Below are 23,374 nucleotides of genomic sequence, written 5' to 3' on the forward strand. Positions count from 1 at the left end.
TCACACACATCCACTGTCATACACACACACACACACACACACACACACACACACACTCACACTCACGCAGCGCCAGACGCGTTTGCAAACAGCCCGCCTGCCGCTTCCAGCGCTACTTTTCTCTTCAGGAGACGCACAAGAAGAAGAAGAAGAAGAAGAAGGAGACCTGTTGGATGTTACTCGGACCGATTTGACACAAGTGTGACTACTTCTCATGTTTTCCCTCGCTCTCTTCAGTGACATCTGATGTGACAACTTTTTTTTTTTTTTCTTTTTCTTTTGGAGAGATCTTCTTTTTCTCATCGTATCAAATCTCCGAACCGCGCAGTTGGATTAATATCAGCATTTGATGGGCGAAATGAATAATTCCGTGAAATAACTCCTCACTCCTCCGGACCAAAGGATTTCAAGGTAGGTTTCTTATCAAGCACGACTTGCATTTCAATAATCTATTTATCTCGGAAGCTTCTCGCCGCAGTGCGTAATTCAGACTTTAATATAAACTCCAAGTTGAAAAGCCTCTCGCAGCTACAGTTGGTTTGATGAATCTGAGTGGGTTGAGTGCATCTGTGCGCCTGTGTGAGATTAGATCAGAAAGAGAAAGAGACGTCTCTGCTTTACTGTTGAGTTCTCCTCTCTTTCCGACATTTATATGGATTTATATGGTGATATATCTGTCATTCAATTAACCCATGGGTCAGAGAAGACAGCCCAAAAGGTCTGCTTTGTTTGAGACAGGTGCAATGTGTCAGTGTGGCTCTAATGATAGAGAGTGTCATGTGTTGTACAGACTGCAAATCCCCGGGAGTTAAATCTGTGTTTTTAGGCTGCATGAATAAAACTGACTTGACTTCTGTGTGTGTGTTTGAGTGTGTGTGAGTGTGTGTGTGAGAGAGAGACTCCCATCTGGATTTGAGGACATGCCACTCCGCTGCACTTTGCTTCTCTCCCTCACTCCTCACTTCCCTTTTCTCTCCGGCAGTGTTAATCCCAGTGCAGCAGCTTCTCCCTCCGTGGAGTGAAGATGTATCGCAGTGTGTGTGTGTCGGTGGCGCTGCCGACCCTCCTGGTGCTCACACTTGTGTCGCACATGAGCCAGGCCTGTCCCAGGAGCTGTAACTGCTACCAGGCCAACGAAGTCCACTGTACCTTTCGTTCCCTGTTCACCATACCGCCTGGCCTGCCTGCACACACACGCCGCATAAACCTTGGGTAAGAGAATGCATGTAATCATACATAAGGCATATTAAAGGGTAATTCCACCAATTTTACACATTAAAGTGTGTTTACAGGTATTGGGGAGTACTGCTGCATATGTGAAAAAAAAGTAGTATAAAGCCTTTTGTGGCTCCAGAGGAAGCTGCATGTAATCTGATAAATTGCCTCCAGTGATGTCCCTCTGTGGCTAAGTTGCATTGTGGGTGATGTAGGCACATTATGGACAGTTTTAAAACAAATGATCAAAATTGTTACAGCAGAACCCGAGATATCACTTTTTGTTATTCCACTCATTGTTCATCCTTTTCAAAACCTGGTGCCTACGTTACCCACAATGCAACTGAGCTACTGAGTGACATCACTGGAGGCAATTTCTCAGACTACACGCTACTTCCTCTGGAGCAACAAGACTTTATACTACTTTTCTTTTTTTCACATTTGCAGTAGTACTCCCCAAGACCTGTAAACACACTTTAATGTGGAAAATTGGTGAAGTTACCTTTAAAATCGGATTTTCAGTGAGCACAGAGATCATCTACACTACAAAGCTCAAAATTTCAACTGTCAGAACAAGAAGAAAAACACATTTTGACTGTTCTTGGCTTCTTCAGGTTCAACAGCATCAGCAGGATCCATGACAGTTCTCTGGCCGGGCTAAAGAAGGTGGAGCTTCTGATGCTCCACAGCAATGATCTCCATAATCTTCCAGATGGAGTATTCAGAGACATGAAATCACTACAGGTAAAAAGGAAGAAGAGCAACAACAGCAGGGTTCCCCTATCATTTATGGCTTAGACACAGCACTCAAGCTATTGTTGGCAGCACCTAAGCCAAAGGAATGTAAAATTAACTACATGACTTTTCCAAAATCCAGTTGTTGTAGCTGGTCCCCACTGGACTGTCATTCATATAACCATCATTACGATTTTTGGATGTAGTCTAATTATTAACTGGTCCAGCTTTTCCAACATTTTTACACAGAAATGGTAACAATAATGGTCCAAAATCAAGTGAATGCCATATTTTTTTAAATCAAAAAAGTAAAATTGTCTTTATCAAGGACCCCAAAACTAACCGCTGAACTTGTGCACCTTCAGCCTCGATCACACAGAGACTTGTCACTGCAGGTGCGGCCGCTTCAAAAATGCCTTGGAAATGCTTGTTTTGGACAAAACAGCATGCTCCAACTCCGCGTCTTGAGCTGAAAAGTTGAACTTAAGAAGCTGCAAGAAAGGAGCCCAGCAGGTGCTCCGTACCAAAGGAAAATAACGTTTTTGATATTGCCGTGTTTGGAGCGTGATTATTGGTGTGATCCTCGGGAAAACACTGAACAGCATGTATGGGGGGGATGGAGGATGGGGGAGAAGATGGAAGAAACCTCAGGAAGAGCCACAGAGGAGAGATCCCTCTCCCAGGACGGACAGACATGCAATAGACAAAATGATGCATAGACAACATTTAAAAGCTGTGGAGATGATCCTTCAGAACCATCTGCTTCTTCTTGTTTTACTATGGTATCCTGTACCGTCCTCTGTCAAAACAAACTATCGATGCTTGATTATTAATCATGTAGCTGTTAATGGGGATGATAAAACAGTGTTTCCTCACATATTTAACCTTCGACTCCTTGGAGGGGACGCAGATGTGAAAATCAAACCAGGAGCGAGTCTCCACAAACTTTACTTTAATCCCTCTCCAGCCTCCAGCAGAGAACCTGCTTTGTCGCAGAAAGCGCTGCTCTTGAAAGTTTTACATCTGTAGTACTTGTAGTTTACAGTCTGCATAGCTCTCACACTATGAGAGATGGATAAACCTAAACTGTTTGACAGAACAGATTTCAGCTTTTAATAACAACATGTGAAACGCAGAGATTATCAAGATATATTTGTCATCAGGGGTTTAGATGCTACATTGATAAATATGTTTAAATCGTGTGGTGATTCTGTTAGGTTTAAATCATTCTGTTCTCATCTTTCAGCACAGTTTTCTAATTTCTGCACGACTTAATGCATAATTTATGTGCCATCAGTCCTTTCGCTGCTCAGTGACAGGAAACACACTGGACATTTTAGCAGCAACCTAAGGGCAGAGTTAGCAGTCCGTGGGGAAGTGATATTACTCAACAAGCAATTGTTCCCTTCATCTCCCAGGCTGATGCTGATATATTTGCCATTGTGTGATAATGGGATCCATATTTCCATGTGCTGACATCTTCACGTGCCAGATCTGTCAGCAGCTGGAACTCTTCCAGCTAAGTAGCCTCCCTGGAGAGCAGATTTATCATAAGCCTCACAGAAACACAATTTCACAACCTGGTTGTCACGGTGCACCCTCTTAAAATTTGGTGGTTTCTCCACACATAAGTAGTATAGCATCAGATCCCCTGGAGTCCTCTACTTAGGATCAAGGGCTAAATTTCAAAATTGAAGACCCCCAGTGTTAGAATATCCTTTTAGTTTTCCCTGCTTTGACCCAATACAGTCACAGCATGAATATACACTTTGGTTATATGCTGTTGGCTTTGCTCTCTTTTTTTACACGTGAGATGGTTTGCTGCTCAGTATTTCCTCGGAGTGCATCCAGTCAGTTTTGCTTACAAAGTTTTGCTCCCAACTCTTCATCCTCATACCAGTTCCACTTATATCATTTGTCATAAATTCAGTTTACAAGCATCTGGTGTCCAGTGATAGACTTATGAACCTAGCGTAGACTTTCTCCATCAGCTTTGAAGTCTGTAATTTAATTGCTCATCTAATCTTACTTTTCTTCCCCTCACTCCCATTTCCTCCACCCCCACAGATATTAAAGCTGAGCTACAACAAGCTGAGAGAGATCTCTTCATCTCTGACCTTCTCCGGCCTGACCTCACTGCTGCGTCTCTACTTGGATCACAACCTCCTCCAGCACATCCACCCCCGGGCCCTGCTCCAGCTGCCTAGCCTAAGGCTGCTACGTCTGCAAGGGAACAGGCTGCATCAGCTGCACCCGCACACTCTGTGCACACTGTCCCTCCTGAATACATATTACTTCTCTACGCTCAGGTAAGCTTTAACACTAAAAGCACAGAATGTTATAACCACAGTTGGGGAAGTTTCGACATTTTGAAAGTTTAGTTTTAACAGTAAGCATATGTACTGCAGCCCTGCCAGCGTTTATTTCAGTGAGGACATTAAGGAATGTCAACTTTCTATTGTCTGTAAAGGCTGGACACACATCCAAAGACAATCAACTAAAATTGTATTTTGTCCTCCAGAAGAGAGGGGACATTACTCATCTGTGCTATAATGACAATCAAAAACATGAAAAACACATTTGAACTGAGTTTGCTTATGACCAAGTAATAGCAAAATATGATTAAAGTGCAATATGTTTGTCGTTATGTTAAAGATGTCAATGGTCATACAGAGCCTGAAAACCCTCTCCCCCCAGCGGCCCAAAGGTCCTGTGACTGTGGTGTATACAGCAACACTCCCCCAGTGCTCCCAGTACTATTATAGATAGTATTAATAGTATCTATAATAGGACCGCTAGCTACATGGCTAACTGAGCTAATTTGCTAATGACACAATTGGCAGCAGTTAGCGGTTCCTTTGTTGATATGCTGCCCCCTATGTCTGGAGTATGAATTCAACAGGTAGACAATTTTTACACTTTGCAACTTTTAACTGGGGAAATTATCTGCCACACCCGGTAATGTGATTTACTTAATTGACTCCTTTCAAACCCATTGGGCCCCATATTGTATGTTTTGGTGTATAAATGATTCATACTTACCAAAAGTTTTGGAATCGGTCCAGTAGATCGCCTCAGCTGGCAGGCTTAAAACGGCTGCATCAGCAGCAAAGGCTGCAATGTCATCCTTTGGGGCAACTTTGAACGTCAAAGTCACATTCACCAAAAGTGTTTGTTTTTGCCACTGAGAGGCTGAGGTTGTAATTCTAAGTGTCTGACAACATTACAAAAACAATTTCTATAGAGATAGACTTTTTGTTAAAGTGCAGGATCCTTTTGTAACCAGACACACAAGCCTTGTTCAAGGAAGAGCCTAACTCTCTCTCGTGAGGTGAGTTGTTACCGTTTTTGACTCATCTAAATTGTGAAAATCAATGAAAAAAAAATCAGCCATGACTATGGAAGTAGTTCTTTCTGGCATTTCCTCAAGGCAAACTACAAAGTCCTCTCTCCAGCTGTGACTCGTGTCCACCGTCGTCTTCCTGCATTAACTCACGTCCCGCAAGCTTTCAGAGTGAAACTTGGAGGATGGTATTATTTAACTAAAAGGACACTTAGAATAACAACATCAGCCTGTCAGTGGCCAAAACAAACACTTTTAGTGGACGCACCTTTGATGGCCATAGTTGCCCCAAAGGATTACAATGCAACTACTGCAGCTGTGTTGCGGCTGCCAGCTGGGGTGATCTACTGGACCGATTCCAAAACCTTCGGTAAATATGAATCATTCACACACCAAAGCATCCTAATATAGGGCCCAGGTTTTAAAATACCAGCATTCTTCTTTGAAAAAACCCAACAGGCTGATGAAAAAATTTATTTTTCTCATATTGGTAATTAGAGAAATAAATAACAAATGGTGAACCTTTGTCTCTTTACCCCTTTTTCCGATCCACTTGTATTACCACTGCAGAGGATTGTATGAAAATGAAGGTGATGACTGAAATGATAAAAATGATGGATGATTTTCTTACCCCTAACCTGTCACTTCTCACTGCCCACTCCCACTCTTTCATCCTAACCTCCCTTCCTCCGACTTTGATTCAACCTCTGTGCTCTCCCTCCCCCTCTTCATCTCAATCTTTATGTTATTTTGTTTTTCCTCCTGTAGGCACGTCGACCTATCCAACAACAGTCTAACCACTCTGCCCAGAGAGACCTTAGCGACAGCACCTCTGCTGGAGACTCTAGTGCTGCAGGCTAATCCATGGAGCTGTGACTGCAGGATGAGCTGGTTTTTCACTTGGACTCTGGCTCATCCAGGTGACTGAAACATCTGAAGTATTATTTGTTATCACTTGTTGTTTTGTCTCCTTCTTCCACACACATTTCATTGCAGTCATTTGTTGTGACTTTGAGCCAGTTTAAATCAGGCAGAGGTGCAGAAATGTGGTTGCCAAAGGAAAAGAAATAGACAAGGAGATACGGTGAGAAGGCACACTGGGAATGGATTTTAATACAGAGGACTCATTTGTTGATAATTCTAGTCTATAAGCAGTCTAAGAACTCCAATAAAGTATGTTATCTCCAGCCAGAAGATACAGAAATGGGCTAAATGTCTATTACATCTGGTTTTGTTATCTTGATACCTCTGACATCGCTCCACCTGCTTCTTATGACACACTCCTCTCCATTCCCCCACATTTTCTATATCTCCTCCAGCCTCCCTTGTGGCTGTTATTGAGATGTGAAAGAAGGCTGGACCGTGAAATGTGTCTCATTGATATGCCAGACTTAACCTGCCATGACTAATCCATGATGACAGCATTGATGTGTGCCGGCAGTTGAAATATAGGCTGATTGCTGCGTAATAATGAAGTGACGCATATTTCTGATTTACGAGCAGATGAAGTAACCATACCTAATTAGTAAGAGATATAAAGGGTAATGAATGCTTAAGAAGAGCTGGCATGACTAATATATGACACCGCTAATATGTGCAGATAGCTGAAATGTGCACTAATATGTTTGTATGGTTGCTATGATCTATCACAGTTGATATGCAAGAGACGGAAACAGCTGCCGTTTATGATACCATTTTCTCTGTCTCTCTTTTTCAATTAGGCTTAATGAAATGTCCCGGTGGCCCTCAGTGTCCAATCTGTGGCTCGCCTGATTCCCTCCAAGGGCAGGGTTTGCTTGAGCAGACTGACCTACCGTGCACCTCGCCTGTCATCCCTTCCCCTGGAAGAGACACACCTTTGGAGACAGAGATCAGTGAAATCCAATCAACTGAATACTTCAGAAAGCCTTTGGGGTTGGCCTCTCTGGGTCTGTCTGACCAACAGGGGAACAGTGTTGATCTGATTTGCAACATCACTCACTCTTCTGACTCCAAGGATATTGCTCCCCCTCCAGATCTCTCCATGTCCTCCTCGTCTCCTCTACCCCTTGCTCTGTCACTCTCCCTGGAGTGCCCTGTGGAGAGACACAGCTATGAGAAACTTTGGAGGATCCTGGCTTACTACAGTGAGACTGCAGTTCAACTGGGGAGGGAGATCATGCTGAGTAAAGCCCCAGCATTGGCCTACCGCTACAGGCAGACAGCAGAGACAGACGGATATTATCACACTGGAGTCAAAGCTTCTGTTAAAGTCAGACCTCAGTGGTTGCTACAGCCAGCCATTAGCATTCAGCTAAACAGAGCGCAGTCTAACGGACACAAAGTTCAACTAATATACTCAACAAGAGTTTCAGTTCATCCTGACCCTACCTCTCAACCCTCAACATCCTCCCCAACCTCTCACCCATGGGTGCTGATTTCGACTAATCAAGCAACCCCAGCATTGGCAGCAGCAGCAGGCAGTAAGGTGGAGCTACCATGCCCTCTTCTTAGCTCTGCGAACCCCAGAGTAGAGTGGATTCTCCCAGATGGATCCAAGCACATCTCCCCCTCCAACAGCCTAGATGGTCGGCTACTAGCCACAACCTCTGGCTTACTTCTAAACAAAGTGCAGCTCTCAGATTCTGGGGTCTACTACTGTATAGCCCGGGCTGGCAGGGATGTAGATGTTCTCCCCCTGCGCCTGGCTGTAGAGGAGTCCTCCGTTCCGCCTTCAGGAGAGCAAGTGGGACCTCCTGTCACTGGGACAGTTGGAGCGCCTGTCAGTCTGTCCTGCATGGCCTCTGGTTCACCAGTGCCTCATATGAGTTGGGTGTTACCTGATGGAAACATAGTACGGCGAGGATTAGCTGTATCAGGTGGGCTCACTTTACAATCAAATGGAAGTCTATTTCTACCTAACCCTTCTCGGAGGGATGCTGGTCATTACCGCTGCATTGCTGTCAACCAGTATGGTAGTGACTCTCTGTCAATGCAGCTGGAACTATACTCACGACATCCCCCTCCACTTAGGACTTCTTTTCCCAGAGGACCACAGTCAGCCGCTGGCCGGTCAACCAAGATACGAGCTCCGTTACTCCATCAGTTGGAGGAAGGATCGGGGGATGAAGGGGAAGAAGAAGAAGAAGAAGAAGAAGAGAGAACTATTATTGGCAACAGGAGGCGTCCAAGACCTCTCCAACCTTCACCAAACAGACGTTATCCAATCGGAAACCCCAGAAGACGTGGGCCTGTGAGAGAAGGACCCCTGAGAAGAGGAGGCGCTCCTGTATCACCCACTGACCAGAGAAGAAACCGCTTTGAGAACAGACACAGAGTGACCACAAACAAACAAAGGCTAGACCCTCAGAAATGGGCTGACCTCCTGGCTAAGATCCGACAAAAGACTGCTCAAAGTAATAACAGCCAGCCCATTGCAGCAGGAAAGCCCACAGCTGAACCGGTGGGATTAGGCAAAGAAGAAGACATTGGAAGACATGACGGAGATGATGATATGGAGAGAGGTAGAGCTGTGGGAGCAGGGGTGGAAGCAGAAACCGAAGGATCATCTGTTGATGACTCTGAGCTCCGAGAGGAAGACCTGCAGCCCATTCACCCCGTTCAAGAGACAATACCAGACACTGAAACAAACACAGAGATAACGAAAGAGACGGAGAAGTCAACAGAAACACCAACAGATATAGAGAACGAGGCAGAAACACCCATACAGACAGAGAAAGCAGGTCCACAGACACAGACAGTGACAAACCTAGAGACACGGAAAGAACCAGTCACATCTAAGCCAATCTCAGGAGCAAACAAAATTGCCTCAAAACCAGGTGAAGGAGATGAGCGAGAAGCAACCCCAAACCCATCGACAATCAGGCCTCAGAATCCCCGTCAGGGACTCTTCCCTAATTTGGTTCCAAACTCCCGGCCTCAAAGCCCTTGGAACTCTCGCAGGAGGATCGGACAGCGAAGACGAATCAACAGACCCAGGGGGCGACCTTTGAATCCACCGAGACCTCTCCCTGACCCTACGAACCCGAGGTCACAAGCTACAACACCTGATACGACCACGGCTCAAATTGATATATCATCACTGGCATCAACAAGCACATCTCCAGCTATTTTATTGACTCAGAGTGACCATATTAGGAATGGAGTGTCGCTGACTCCCCCTGCTTCTAACACTCTTGGTATCTCCACTTTAAAATCAGCCTCCCCCTCACAGACTCCCTCTTCTTTTTCCTTCACCTCATTATCCACCTCTCGCACAAAGACACACATGATGACTCACTCGGCCAACATCCCAGACGCTGCAGAGTCCACTCTCTCCAACACACCGACACCATCACCCACTCAGTCTGATACTGTAGTTGCACACACAGATGTGGCAGACACAGACGGCAGGACGAATACACATGGCATACAGACACACACAGAAACACACACAGCCTTAGGCAAACATGTTGATAGACCCCTGAGCAAACATAGCGAAGAGCTGGAGAGGAATTTGTTGGGTGTACCATATGTGTCCCACTCTTCCGTTTCTGTCTCGCCCACTCTCTCCTCCACTGCCTCCTCGACTACTGCAAAAATCACAACAACTCCTTCAACTACTCCCAAGAGCACTCAGTATACTAGTTCTCCTACTACATCTACTGCTACTACTATACTTCCTACTACAACAACTACTCCTATGACTACAAGTCCCACCATGTCTACGACAACTACCATGATTATTCCAACATCTAGCACTACCAGAAGTACTACGACTAGTCTTGCCTCTACCACTACTACTACCACAACTCCTCCTCATACATCTACTATTCCCACTACTACTACTACTCCTACTACTACGACTACTACTACTACTACTTCAACAAGCCCTTCTACTACGACTACTACTACGACTACTACTACAGCTCCCATTCTTACATCTACTACTCCCACTACTATTACTACTACTCTTTCAACTAGCCCTTCTACTACTTTTCCTGCTACCACTACTGCTACTAGTACTACAGTTTCATTCAAAGCTATTCCCACAACTACTAAACCCACTACTACTACTACTACTACTACTTCTGCTACAAATACAACTACTATTCCTACTACTAGTACTAGAATTACCATCTCAGCCAAGACTACCACTACAAGGTCAGCTACACCCAGTACACCTACTACTACTACCACAGCGACATCAACAAGCACCGCAGCATCATCCAGAGAGAGGCCGAGTGTTGGCCAAGTTGACCCCAGAGGGAGGCCTGTTTCTGGGGCTCCAACCCAGAGTCGACCCCATACTGACTGGAAGAACCCTGGAGCTAATTCTATCCCCGACTCACACAGCAGCAGGCCAAACTGGCCGCCCTCCCCTCCGCTTCCTGCCGCCCCTGGGGTGAGTTCAAATTGATTTAAATAATAAAGTGTTGCTATTTTCTGGATGCTTTCACCCAATATGGGTCTTAAAGGAAGCACATACATTATGGCAAGAGTTAGAGCCAAGCCTAGGCAATAATTTGTTCTTTATTTGTTAATTTAATTGCTAATTTATTTAATGATTCCCTATTTTTCTGCTTCCAGTCATTCATTCTATTAGTCTTTTTCTTTAAATGCAGTCTTAAATGTACTTTGCAGTTCATATATAAAGCTATTTCTCTTTGTTGTCAGCTAAGTGGAACTCAAATTAACATTTCTTTTCTAAGTGAGTGCTGGCCCAGAAAATAGAAAATAACAACACACACACACAGGCACGCGGCACGCACGCACGCAAGCGAGCAAGCACACACACACACACACACACACACACACACACACACACACACACACACACACACACACACACACGCACAAACACAAACACACACACACATGCACTACATTCCACTGTGGTGCAAACCCTTGGGCAAAGTTTAGCAGAAATGCACTATAGATCTGAAAATAGTCTGTAATCTGTATCCACATGACCTGCTATTAAACCTAAGGGATGTTTAAGACAATTCTTCAATGTCATGGTTTTCCAGTTACAAGGAAGAGGAAAACATATGTTTTATAATCAACAACATTATGTTTTTTAAGAGTGTAATCCAGAGGGATTTGAACTAATCAATTGTTAATTAATTTCTAGAGCTCTGCTTGGGAGCCTCTGTAGATCAAACCCCTGAGTCTGAATCTAAATCTTGGATCACAGTAATGCTACATACAGTACATTGCAATTGATCATATTCCACAACAATACTTGAAAAAATTGTTTAAAAAATACAATTAATTCCAAACTTTTTTGTATTTTTCTAGAAAACATTTGGCCAAATAATATGTTGATTACATTGTGGTGATAATCTAGATTTGGTATTTTCAATCATATGTCCTCAAATCATATGATATTTAGTTGAAAAATTAAAATTCCTCAACCAACACAATCCTGCAGCTTTGCAAGTTAAAGAATGTTCATTAGCAGAGCTCTCAGATGTCCAATTGTTATAACTATTTAATTAATTCTAACATTCATTGCTTTATTCACAACTTAAATTTGCTTTCTAAATCTTTTTCATAGCCCCCAGTTGTGAGATCCAGGCCGAGGATTGCAGATCCACACATCAGGATGGTGTCCTTCCCAGCAGAGAGCACTGCCAGGCTGGGTTGTGAAGCTCAAGGGGAGCCGAAGCCCTCCATCACATGGACCAAGGTTGCCACAGGTACACACAGTGCAGCAGATACAGTATTCACAAATGCATGGATGTACAAATCAGGCTTCATTTTATCTTCAGTTTAGTTAAATATCCATCTGGAAGCCAGTTAAATCTAATTCGTGGACTGACGTAAAAACTCAGTCAAGTTTTACTCAGTAAACCTGCTTGCTGGAATCGACTCCAGGGCTTTATTATTTTTAATTTAGCTGCGAAACATAGAAATGCTTATTTTTCATCCATATACCTGTCATTTATATGGTTAAAAACTCCAGACTGTACATTTAAAGAATAAGCAAAGGCTAGTAGTTACAGTCTCAGTTTTAGTATGTCCTATAACCGAGTGAATATGAACACATTTTACACTGATGACATAACCTATTAACACCCAGTATTACGCACTGGCATGCACACAATGGGCTTTTCTCTCGTTGCCATGTGGGAAAGACATATTGCAAGAAAGTAATGGAACATTTTGCACACTGCATCACTGACTTTACTTCACGCTGTGCCACTCGACATCTCCTCGATCCTCCTTTCCTCTGTCTCTTACCCACTCTGTAACTTTCTTTCCCAATTTGTCTCTGTTTTCCCCACTCTGTCTCCTCACTTCTGCTCTCTGTCTGACTGTTTCTGTCTCTCTCTCTCTTTCAGGAGCAGTGATGTCAATCCACTCTAGGGCTCAGCGTTTTGAGGTCTTGCCAAATGGCACCCTTGTTATCCAGAATGTTCAGCTGCAGGACAGGGGCACATACATCTGCAGTGCACACAGCTTTCTGGGTCGAGACAGGTGAGACTACTGATACCAGTTATGAATATAATTCAGTGTATAATCACTTATAATGACCATGGAACACAATATTCCCAGTATTAATTTCACAGGCCTAAGGCAAACTGCTATTTAATTAGTATTATGTATGTTGTTTTTTCATGTGCAAACATAATTACATGTCGACTTGATTTAACATTATAAGCAGCCTAAAGTCATATGTAAATCTCTGTAATATGTAATCTGTTTATTTGAGTCCATGTTTCTTCCAGGATTCATGTTTGAATTGTGTATGGGTGTTTCCTAATGTGTCATCTGACATTTATTGCTTGTTTTTATTCTAAATGTATGTGTGAAATATGTTTATGTGTTTCTATATTGAGTATGTGTGTGCTTTTCTTTTCCATGCTAGATTACTAACCACCCTGGAGGTGTGGACACGCCCCCCTCGAATGAAGCTGGCCAGCTACAGAGAAGTAACCATTCATCAGGGTGGAGAGGTGCACTTGGAGTGCCAGGCGGATGGCGTTCCCAGCCCTCTGCTCTCTTGGGTTCTACCTGATCGTTCTGTCCTGACCTCCACTGCCCCCTCCACCAGTCGCATCACTATGGACACAAATGGGACCCTCCATATCTCAGTAACTTTACCGAGCGACAGAGGGGTGTATCGCTGCGTGGCCTCAAACTCAGCAGGTGCTGCTAGTGCCTCGGTGCGTGTACACGTGTCCTCGCTGCCCCCGGTGATACAGCAACCCAGAGAGGAACACCTGCTCTTGTCTCCGGGGAGGCCTGTTTATGCTCATTGCTCCGCCCGAGGTGCCCCACCACCAGTTCTCCGATGGCGAATCCCAGATGGGACTCTTGTCCGCCCATCCCAGTTTCTCCATGGAAACCTTTTCGTCCTGCCCAATGGGACGCTGCATATTCGAAAAGTTGGGCCTAAAGACTCAGGGAATTACGAGTGCATAGCAAGTAATGCTGTTGGAGCCCACAAGAGAATAGTGAGGGTAGAAATTGAAGCAGAAAGAGGGCAGGGAGGAGGAAGAAATGAAGGGGCAAAAGCAGTCGCTACTGAAAAACCATCTTCATCTTCTAAAGACAGAACTTTCTCCATTCCCAGCAACCCCTCAAAACCATTCATTCATCCTCCATCACCTTTTGATAGATCCAAGACTTTGCCGCTCACCCCCAGCTCTTCTCATTCGTCTTCTTACGCTCACCAACCCAATCCCACTAACTCACCTCCTAAAATCAATGAAACAGTCACCGCCTCCCCCACACACTTGACCAACATCAACAAAGTGCTGACAAACAACACCAAAGTCTCACCCAGCATCATAAACAACACAAGAGTTATTTCTTCTTCCCCCTCTGACAAAAGTAGAGCCTCAGCTGTTTTGCATCCCTTGCCCATATCCCCCTTTAGTAAAGCCCGTATTGTCTCTACTTCACCCTCCATTACCACTGTCCATTACGGGGGGGTTTTGCAGCTCCAGTGCTCTGTAACTGGCAACCCAGCACCCATCATCATTTGGAGAACCCCCAACAGGAAACTGGTTGACATGAACTTCAGGTACAGGAAAATGAGATCACTTATATTTTGTTGGTTGCATATTTATACCTCTTATTGTATTTGTCTATCGAAGGTGATTGGCATGTTTGTCTTCCCTTTTTAAGTTTTGACCAACGTCTGAAGGTGCATCCTAACGGCAGCCTGTCAGTTCAGGCAGTAACAGAGAAGGATGCAGGAGACTACCTCTGCATCGCACGCAACAAGGTGGCAGATGATTACCGCCTCCTGCGCGTCTCTGTGGCTACTAAACCTGCAAAGATCGAACCCAAGCAGCCAATCAATCAGATGGTGATGTTTGGCAAACCACTGAAGGTGAGTTATGAGGAATCATTTTTTCCCTTCATATTTTGGCCTATTGCCCAATGATGTTTATTTAAGAAACACATAGAACATAGGACAAACGATTATTTTCATTACAGTTTAATCTTTTGACTATTTTCACAACTATCTGATTAATTATTTATTAGTCTATAAATGTCAAAACACATTTCCCAGAGTCTAAAAGTGATGTCGTCAGACAAGAGATAACAAAGAAAAGCAGCAAAAGTCAAATGTTTGACACCTTTGCTTGAAAAAGTATGTAAAGGAGACATATTCTGCTCATTTTCAGGTTCATAACTTTATTTTGGGTTACTACTAGAATAGGTTTACATACTTTCATGTTTAAAAAACACATCTGTTTTCTCATATTGTCCTGTCCTGCAGCACTGTATTCCCCTTCTGTCTGAAACGCTCTGTTTTAGCTCCTGTCTCTTAAAGGCCCCTCCTAATTACCCAGTCTGATCGTATTGGTCAGCTCACACACACCTGAGCCAGCACCACTAACAACAACAACAACAGAGCAGCTGTGCTAAATCAAGTCTTACGTGCCAAACTAGCTGCGAGTCATAAATTGTTATGTGTGACACTGTGATGTAGTGTTATGTCACAAAGTCACAGAATTAAAGGCAGGACGACTGATGAGGCGTTTCAGGCACAGTGTTTACTGTGGGAGAGAGGAGCTTCTGTTGGTGTGGACTTGTAAATGTAAATGTAAAAGCATAATATGTCTCCTTTAAAACTAAAAGAAAAACTTAAAAACTCTAGAAACAGATAACAGCAATTATTGGGTTAATTTAGTACTGTAATTATGATACCAGTCTCATACATCTTATGTGCAGGCATTATTCTCCATGAACCCCGACAAAAATCTTAAAACAGTCCATCTCTGTTCATCTCCACAGTTGAGTTTTAAGAGCCTTGTTTTTTCGTTGAGGTGATGGGTGTCTTCCATTGCTGGGTGTTGTGCCAGAAATTGCAACAGCTTCAAGCTGTGTCTGGTTGTTTTTTTGGTCAGAAAGTGCTTGATATTTTTTGACTCAAAAAGAAAAGAAATACCTGTCAGATCTGTTATGAATCATCAACAGCGGCCTTCAGGCAACTTCACACATGAATATTTAACAGCTCAATGAAAAATAATGTCAAGCAGGGTGAAATGCAAGAAAGAGGACATAATATTACTGAGGGAATTTGTTGCCCTTCATTTTAAATTTGATTTAAACATTTATGAGCTTTAAATGGTATTTTTTGGCTGCATCTAAATCTTTGCAGTGTTTTATGCTGTGAGTTTCTTTTTAAGGACATCCTTAAAAAAGTCTAAATATACAGTTCAGTGTGTATCGCTCCTCCTGCCACAGAGAAGAGTTGTTTTCATAAAAATACAAGCCACAAAAACTTCAAAATTATAGCAATAACGATCCTTTTCCCTGCAGGTGGACTGCCAGGCATCAGGACTGCCTGACCCAGCTGTCCGTTGGAGCCTGCCAGATGGAACCATGGTGAACAGCGTGTTGCAGGGGGAAGAAAGAGGAGGGCGAGCACGAAGGCTGACTGTGTTTGACAATGGGACGCTACTGGTTCCAGCAGTGGGTATGGGAGAAGAGGGAGAGTATACATGTTACGCTGAGAATCAAGGAGGTCAAGACACCATGAAGGTAAGACTTATTTGATCATTACACATAAAATAAAGAAAAATACAAATGAATTCAGTCATTAATTGATTCCTTTATTCAAATTCAATCCTTTAAGGTTAAAGTAAAGGTCATGACGACATCTCCACCAACGTTCAGTGATGACAGAAGCTACCACGTCGTCAAAGTGCGTCAGGGGATGACTGCCACAATCCGGTGTCAGGCCACGGGAGATCCCGCCCCGATGGTGACATGGTTCTCCCCGACAAACCGTGTCATCCCACGAAGTTTGGGATCTGGATTTTACTCAGAGAGGGTTGTGGTGGTCTCGGGCGGAACTCTGGAGGTGCGCATGGCTCAAAAGATCGACACAGGAAACTATACGTGCCGAGCGAGCAACTTAGCCGGGGGGAGGAGCATTGTGGTGGGCCTGGAGGTGGAGGGAGGAAGAAGTTGGAGTACCGACACTGGGCCTGGCAGTGTTCAAAGCAGTAGATCTGGGGACAACATTAATAATGCAGGGATAATCCAGAATGGATTTACCAATGGAGTCACAAGCAAGAGCAATAATAGCAGCATTAACGGCTATAGTGATAATAATGGCAGGATAAGAAACTTTGTACCAAACACTGGCGTTAGCATAGCAACCGGTGGCTTTAATCCCACCCTGAGGAGTGATAGTCATAATGGATTCAACAGGCCTGTCAGTGGAGTTACAACTCAATTTGGTAGCAGTGGAATCAGCACTGGGTTGAGTAGGAATATAGGCATTACAGCAGATAACACTGGAATAAATAGAAATGGACCTGGCATTTTGAGTAGCCATAACAGTGTGGGTAACAGTCACAGAGGAGACAGGAATCCTGGGACTAATAATAATGAAGTGATTGCAGGAAAAGCTGATGCTCGAGATAGTGGCAGGATTAGTGCTATTTCTAGAAATGTTGGAGTATTTAACAGCAGTGTGTCTAATAATGGAGGGAATGGGTTCAGTATAGGAGTGACCAGTGTTAACAGCAGGAATAGTGGTAGTGCGGGTATAGCTGCTGGGAACACAGGTACTAAAAACTCTTCTAACACAGTTGTGGCTTTGGTAACTACAGTGAAGCAGCAAGCACTGAAAGGCCAAACTGTTCTTTTGCCGTGCCCCTCCCAAGGCTCCCCTCCCCCTCGCCTGGCCTGGCTCCTGCCTGGTAATGGTGTGCTGCCAGCTCCTTATTACGGCAGCCGACTAACTGTGCACCGAAACGGCTCTTTAGAGCTGCGAGGCGTGCGGATGAGTGATAGCGGGACCCTGGTATGTGTGGCTAGAGGTGAGAGAGGAGAGACTAGGATACAGGTGGAGCTGGAGATCACTGAGCAACAGAAGGTGGAGGCCAGAGCTCCAAACAGGGTGGAAAAGCCTGTGCAGGAAAGTGCTGGTTTGATTGTGACGCCTCGCTCAGGAGCCTCACTGGGTCCAGCTCAATCCTTGAGCTCAAGGCCGGTGTTGCCAAGAATCCCAGTTACTCCAAAGCCTCCACACAGGGGCCCGTCTTTACCTGCTGCACCTCTGCTTCCAGTTGGCCCTCCACCTCGCTCAGCTGGTCCTGTCTCAGAGCCAGCAGTGAGCACCAGAACAGCTCCCCTGGTGAGCATCATTAACGGAGAGACCCTTCGCCTGTCTTGCCCCAGTTCTCAAACCCAGGGCTCTCTCTCATGGACCATGCCCAGTGGCAAGTCACTATCCAGGGGTGAGAGTGGCGACTCGGGCCGATGCTTTGTCCAAGAGGATGGAACACTAACAGTGCAACAGGCCTCCGTGTTCGACCGCGGCACCTACACCTGCAGATCCACCAGCTACGAGTCCTCTTCAGTTTCAGTGGTCACGGTTCCCGTCATCGTCATCGCCTACCCCCCTCGCATCACAAAGGGCCCCTCCCCGGTGACCTACACACGACCTGGGGTTGCTGTGGAGCTGCCGTGCCTGACCATAGCAACACCCAAGGCGACAGTTACCTGGGAAACACCAGATCTGACACAGCTGAGGGTGATGGGTCAGGCTCGTATCTATGGCAACCGCTACCTTAGTCCTCAGGGTTCCTTGGTGATACAGAACCCGACAAGTAGGGACACAGGATTTTACAGATGCACCGCCAAAAACGTAATAGGAGTGGACACCAAGGCGACCTACCTGCATGTTATATAACGGGTGAAACAAACGCACATGCACACAAACACACACACACACACACACACACACACACACACACACACACACACACACACACACACACACACAGCAGGAAGACGGAGACTCCACCAGTCTTCTGAAACTGGTGAATGAACTCTTCTGCTGGTAACACTGTGTGTCCCACATGCCCAAAGGAACTGCAAGGCTACGAGAACTGTTGAATCTCAGAAGACTCTTTTAATATACAGATATATGTCTCATATTTTTAATTTGTGACTTTCAATACTGAAATGACTTTTGTATCAGGAGGGGCAAGATTTTCTGCAGCCCATTTTTTCTGTTTAAGGAGGCTTGTTTTATGTAGCTGGTGGTGTCATCTTAAAAAGTTGTGCCTTGCTGTCTGTCTCAGCACCTAAAACCCATAATGAAATGATGACCAAGGAGATCAAATGAAATGCACAGCATATTTATGGTTTAAGTTTCAGGGGGAAAAAATGAAGCAAACTACAAAAAGTCTTTACAACACTGGTTTCGTTTCCCTGCTAAGTGTTAAAGTGACAGTTCACCCCCAGGTTTAAAATAATATATTTTTCCTCTTACCTACCTCTCACAGACCTCATTGTGAGAAGTTTCAAAATACAAAATACAAAAAGCAGTCAAATAAAAAGCTGGCAACAAAAACAGAAGGCATCAAATTGAAGAATTAAAGAAGTACAAAAATACATAAACTAAATAAAGTACAAACCAAAGAAGTGCTGGGAACACAGGCAGGAACACAAGGAATGCAAGGAACATGAGGAGAAAACAGAACAGCCGAACTGACGAAGAGTAAAACAGACAGGGAATAATTAACAAATGAAACACAGTTGAACAGGAAAAATAGGCAGGGAAAGGACAAAGGGAGTAAGTGAAAAGCAAAACTTGACACATGAGGAGAGAACTACAAAATAAAACAGGAAATAACTAAAACAAAAACTCAAACCATGACACTGGAAAAATATCAATTTTTGATTTTGGGATGCCACTTAAAATGTAGGTCATTTCAAACAAGATGTGGACAAAAACAAGCAGCCTTCGAGGTTTTCAGGATTGTATCATCCTTTTCCTATCACATTGCACATAAAATTGAAGAATTTCATGTTGACAAGCATGTTTTACTTGGTCTTACTGCTTTATTCCATTACTTTATGTATTCATCCACTAACACTGAACAATACAACACAATATAATACAAATTAACATACAGTGTTTTACTGACTGGGTCACTGAATATTTTAGATACATCATTGCATCACAGCTTCACAGATGTCTACAAGCACATTCATTTTCAAATGTTCCAAAATCCAAAATATCAACTTGATATTTATCTTATTAACTGTTGAAATACTATATTTAATTTTTGATTTGCTTAACTTAAGTTTAAGTTTTACAGAAAGGTTGGATTTTGTTGTTGTGGTACATATGTAGTAATGTAATTTAGCTGCCTTGTTTGCATAATACTGCCTACATGTTACATTAAATCTGCAGAGATGATGATGAAGGGCTTCAGCATTATGATTCAACTTAACACCAGCTCCTTCAGGACTGTTTAATCCTGTTTTCTCTCCTCGTGACTTATTTCAAACCCATGACAAGTGTTGTTCAACCACCATTGACTGGATCTCACATTCTCACAGCATTACTGGGGCGGAATGAGATCTGGTACAAATCTCTGTGATTGTTTTGATATTAAAGACTGTATAAACGTGCGTGTGGTTCGAGAGCCTGCCCTAAGCTTGTGCACAAAGCCAGCACGTCATACTTACCATGTTTCCTCTCCTCTTCGATGTTTTCCTTTTATCCTTAAATTATTTGTCTTGTAAAGACTCTTTTGTCATAAAAGGAGAAATTATTAAATATTATTATGTATGTTTGGTGTCTCTCTATTCATAATGAATGCTTGCAATATTTTCAACTGCTTCATTTTATAAATAAAAGATGGAAAATAATTAAAAGTGTTTACTTCCTGAAATGTCAACAGCTGTGTTCTGAAATGTGACACAGACACAGTGTGAGTGCTTGTGTGAGTGTTTTTAGAGTCAGAGTGTGAAAAGAAAACACCTAGTGGGAGTGGGAGGGTGAGGAAAGACACTTTTCCTTGAGTTTATTATGAGAACAGAAACTCTTTATCCATGGCTCAGCTGTCAAACCAGGAAATGGGGTCTTAACTGTAGATGAGACACATGTTGATGACATCATATTCCTCTCTCTGGGAAATGCAATAAAACTCACAGCAGCCTGCAGAGAAACTCTGCACACCGCCCTGCGATCACACCTGCCAAGTGCTGTTTACATTATGTACTCAGTTAGTCCACTAAATACTTTAAACTTAATCAGAAGTGCCATGTAATAGCACTCTGTTTTGGCCGTAAGTATGGAACAAAGAAATGTCAGCAACCATGGACATCAAGCAAAACTGCCACTGTGGAGATGTAAATCCCAAAGCATCAGATATAGCTTTAAAAAATGCTTAAAGGAACAGTTCACCCAAAAATGAAAATTGAGTCATTATCTACTCAACCCCATGCCGATGGAAGTTCAGGTGAAGTTTCCACAAATCATTTCTGGAGCTTCACAGTAAAACAGCGTTACAGCATTCTCCTAAGCAACAGAAGCAGATGGGGAAAGATAAGCAGAAAACGGCTCCATAGTCATCTGGCGTAATACAAGTCTCCGCCAGCCCTGAGATCCCAAATTGATCTCAAGACAATATTTACACCCTTGACACATGGTTGAGCTCCGGAACCCACTTCAGCTGATGCTTTTAGCTTAGCAGCTACAGTAAAGCCTTGGCTTTATAAAGGGTTTAAAGTCTGAAGTCAAAATTGCTGTTGCTCCATATCTCACCATATCTCACCTATTGCCGGTATCAGGCCCAACAAAGGCAAAAACAGCTGTTTTGTGCTTCCTGGAGACATAAAATTGTTGATGACTCATCCTGCACTCAGGGGCGTATATTAATTTCACAACACTTTCTTTATTTAATGACGCTGCCATGGATGAATAAAAGGAAGAATATCTCCAGAGTGTGTTACTCGTGACCGGACCTCACAGATTACTGTCCAAAAAATTAAAATGTATAACTTGTACAAAAAACCCACTTCTATAACTTTATTCAGTGGTTCGGGTGAAACTGGGTAAGGATTTAAAGAGAAAATACTTGCTGGTTTCCCTCTGCTGCCCTCGGGCTGCTCTGCCTGGAGCAACTCTGGACAGATGGCTTTACTTGTTGCTAAAGTAACTGCTAACAAAAATACTGATAACCAGCAGCTCCTCCATGAACAGCTCCAGACCGCTGACTTACAGCTGACTGTCCGAAGAGAGTCAAAATAAATGTGTGTGATTAAGTGTTAACATTTAAAAAATTAATCAGAACTGATAGAACAGAGGAGTTAAAATACCTGTTATTCTTCACTTATTTGACCTATTTTATATCCATTATTGTATTTCTCAGTGATATGTGCCATCTACTGACCTCAACTTGCACCATTAGGTGGCATGGCAGGAAACACAATACTAACAGAGAGGAAACATTATTTGACTGGGAAACAGACTTCGACACATCATCGGAACGTAACTTATTTAACGTCAGTGACGGGGAATTAACCGTATGTGTTGAAAGATATGCAAGTTACGTGTTACGTGTATGCGGATGGGTTATTAATTTGCCATTGCCTTAGGTTCACGTTCACATGGAATTGTTCTGTTTATGAAATAAAAGGTCTTGTGTGTTGATCAGAGTTGTGAATAAAAGTTAGGTGAGCCCCAGAAGATTTTCAAATTTCAAAATGGGCCGTGTCATTTTTAAAGTGGGAATGGCTGGTTTAGGAGGATGCTGAAATGCTGTTTTGCTGTGAAGTTCCAGAAATGTTTTGTGGCCCACCAAACGTCACCCAACTTTCCATCGAAGTGAAGATGAGAAGTTAATGACTGTATTTTCATATTGAATGTATTCTTTAATTTAAAAAAGCATTTATTGCTGAATGTTTTTGTCTTCTGAGCTGTCAGCAGAGATGTCATTTTCTCCCCGGTTGTGAAACTCCTCTACATCTACAATACTGTTTTGCATTCCACTGTTAGGCAATAGTGTCAACTCAAAACCAGAGAAATTTAAGCCTGCATGGGAGTTTTTTTTATTTTTATATAGATATATTTCATTATTTTGTGATGTGAACATACAACACTGCACACTCAGTTGGAAATAAAGTGCAAACATGTAAGTAGGACACAGCCCGGGACTATTGTCAGCCCTTGAGGCTAAGACCAGTCAGTTAGTGAACAGTTGCCAAGTTACTGAAATGTTTAAAAAACAAACAAACAAACAAAAAAAAATCATACATTGCAAAGCTGGAGCTTATTGATGTGAAGTTCACAGATGAAAGGCAGTGCTAATTAAAATCATTCCCATGCACCACCCATTTATTTTGGCAGTTTTGCTTGGTTTGAATATCTAGTGGGAAATGTAGTGCAGAGGAGCAACATCAGAGCTCTGTCTTGTGCTCGACTCTTCATGAGGCCAGTTGTTTTATGTGAATGCTTTTAATGTTTTGAATTATCTCTTTAATAATGTTGGAGCATTCCCATCCATTGTGGCACACCAATTTTATAGCTCCATGCTGGTGATGCCTTTTAGGACAATAAATTATTGCTAATGCTTCATTTTTGAGCAATAAAACTTAAAAGCAAGTAACTGACTATTAAAGAGCATCACATGGACGTTTTATTTTGCATTGTTGTCACTTTCACTTCAGCCCTAGATATTAAGAGATTGAAGAATAGGTAAAAATGGCTAGATTGAACTGGCAGCAATAGCCACAACTACAGGGACAACAAATATTGTAATTTTAGCACGTCTGTTGGTGGGAATTGATAAGATTTTTTTGTGCTTACTGGCCCAAATCTTTATC

General features: G+C 43.2%; 1 protein-coding gene across 1 annotated transcript; it reads left to right on the plus strand.

Moving 5' to 3' along the window:
* Positions 1–327: 327 nt before the first annotated feature.
* LOC141002769 (matrix-remodeling-associated protein 5-like) lies at positions 328–18,456 on the plus strand. The gene is made up of 14 exons (XM_073474160.1): positions 328–411; positions 983–1,212; positions 1,830–1,959; positions 4,018–4,259; positions 6,062–6,213; positions 7,015–10,143; positions 10,246–10,676; positions 11,832–11,973; positions 12,619–12,754; positions 13,146–14,306; positions 14,411–14,618; positions 16,058–16,279; positions 16,374–17,670; positions 17,701–18,456. Exons 2-14 carry the CDS (start codon positions 1,025–1,027, stop codon positions 18,441–18,443), a joined length of 8,181 nt encoding a protein of 2,726 aa, XP_073330261.1. The 5' UTR covers positions 328–411; positions 983–1,024; the 3' UTR covers positions 18,444–18,456.
* The last annotated feature ends 4,918 nt before the right edge of the window (positions 18,457–23,374 follow it).

Source organism: Pagrus major, chromosome 9 (genome assembly GCF_040436345.1).
Source record: "Pagrus major chromosome 9, Pma_NU_1.0".
Classification (NCBI taxonomy): domain Eukaryota; kingdom Metazoa; phylum Chordata; class Actinopteri; order Spariformes; family Sparidae; genus Pagrus; species Pagrus major.

What these genes read in the sequence shown, in the direction of transcription:
- LOC141002769 (XM_073474160.1), top strand. Translation starts at nt 1,025, where the DNA reads ATGTATCGCAGTGTGTGTGTGTCGGTGGCGCTGCCGACCCTCCTGGTG. An exon ending in ACACGCCGCATAAACCTTGG is followed by an intron (nt 1,213 to 1,829) that starts GTAAGAGAATGC and finishes TGGCTTCTTCAG; the next exon opens with GTTCAACAGCATCAGCAGGA. An exon ending in TATTACTTCTCTACGCTCAG is followed by an intron (nt 4,260 to 6,061) that starts GTAAGCTTTAAC and finishes TTCCTCCTGTAG; the next exon opens with GCACGTCGACCTATCCAACA.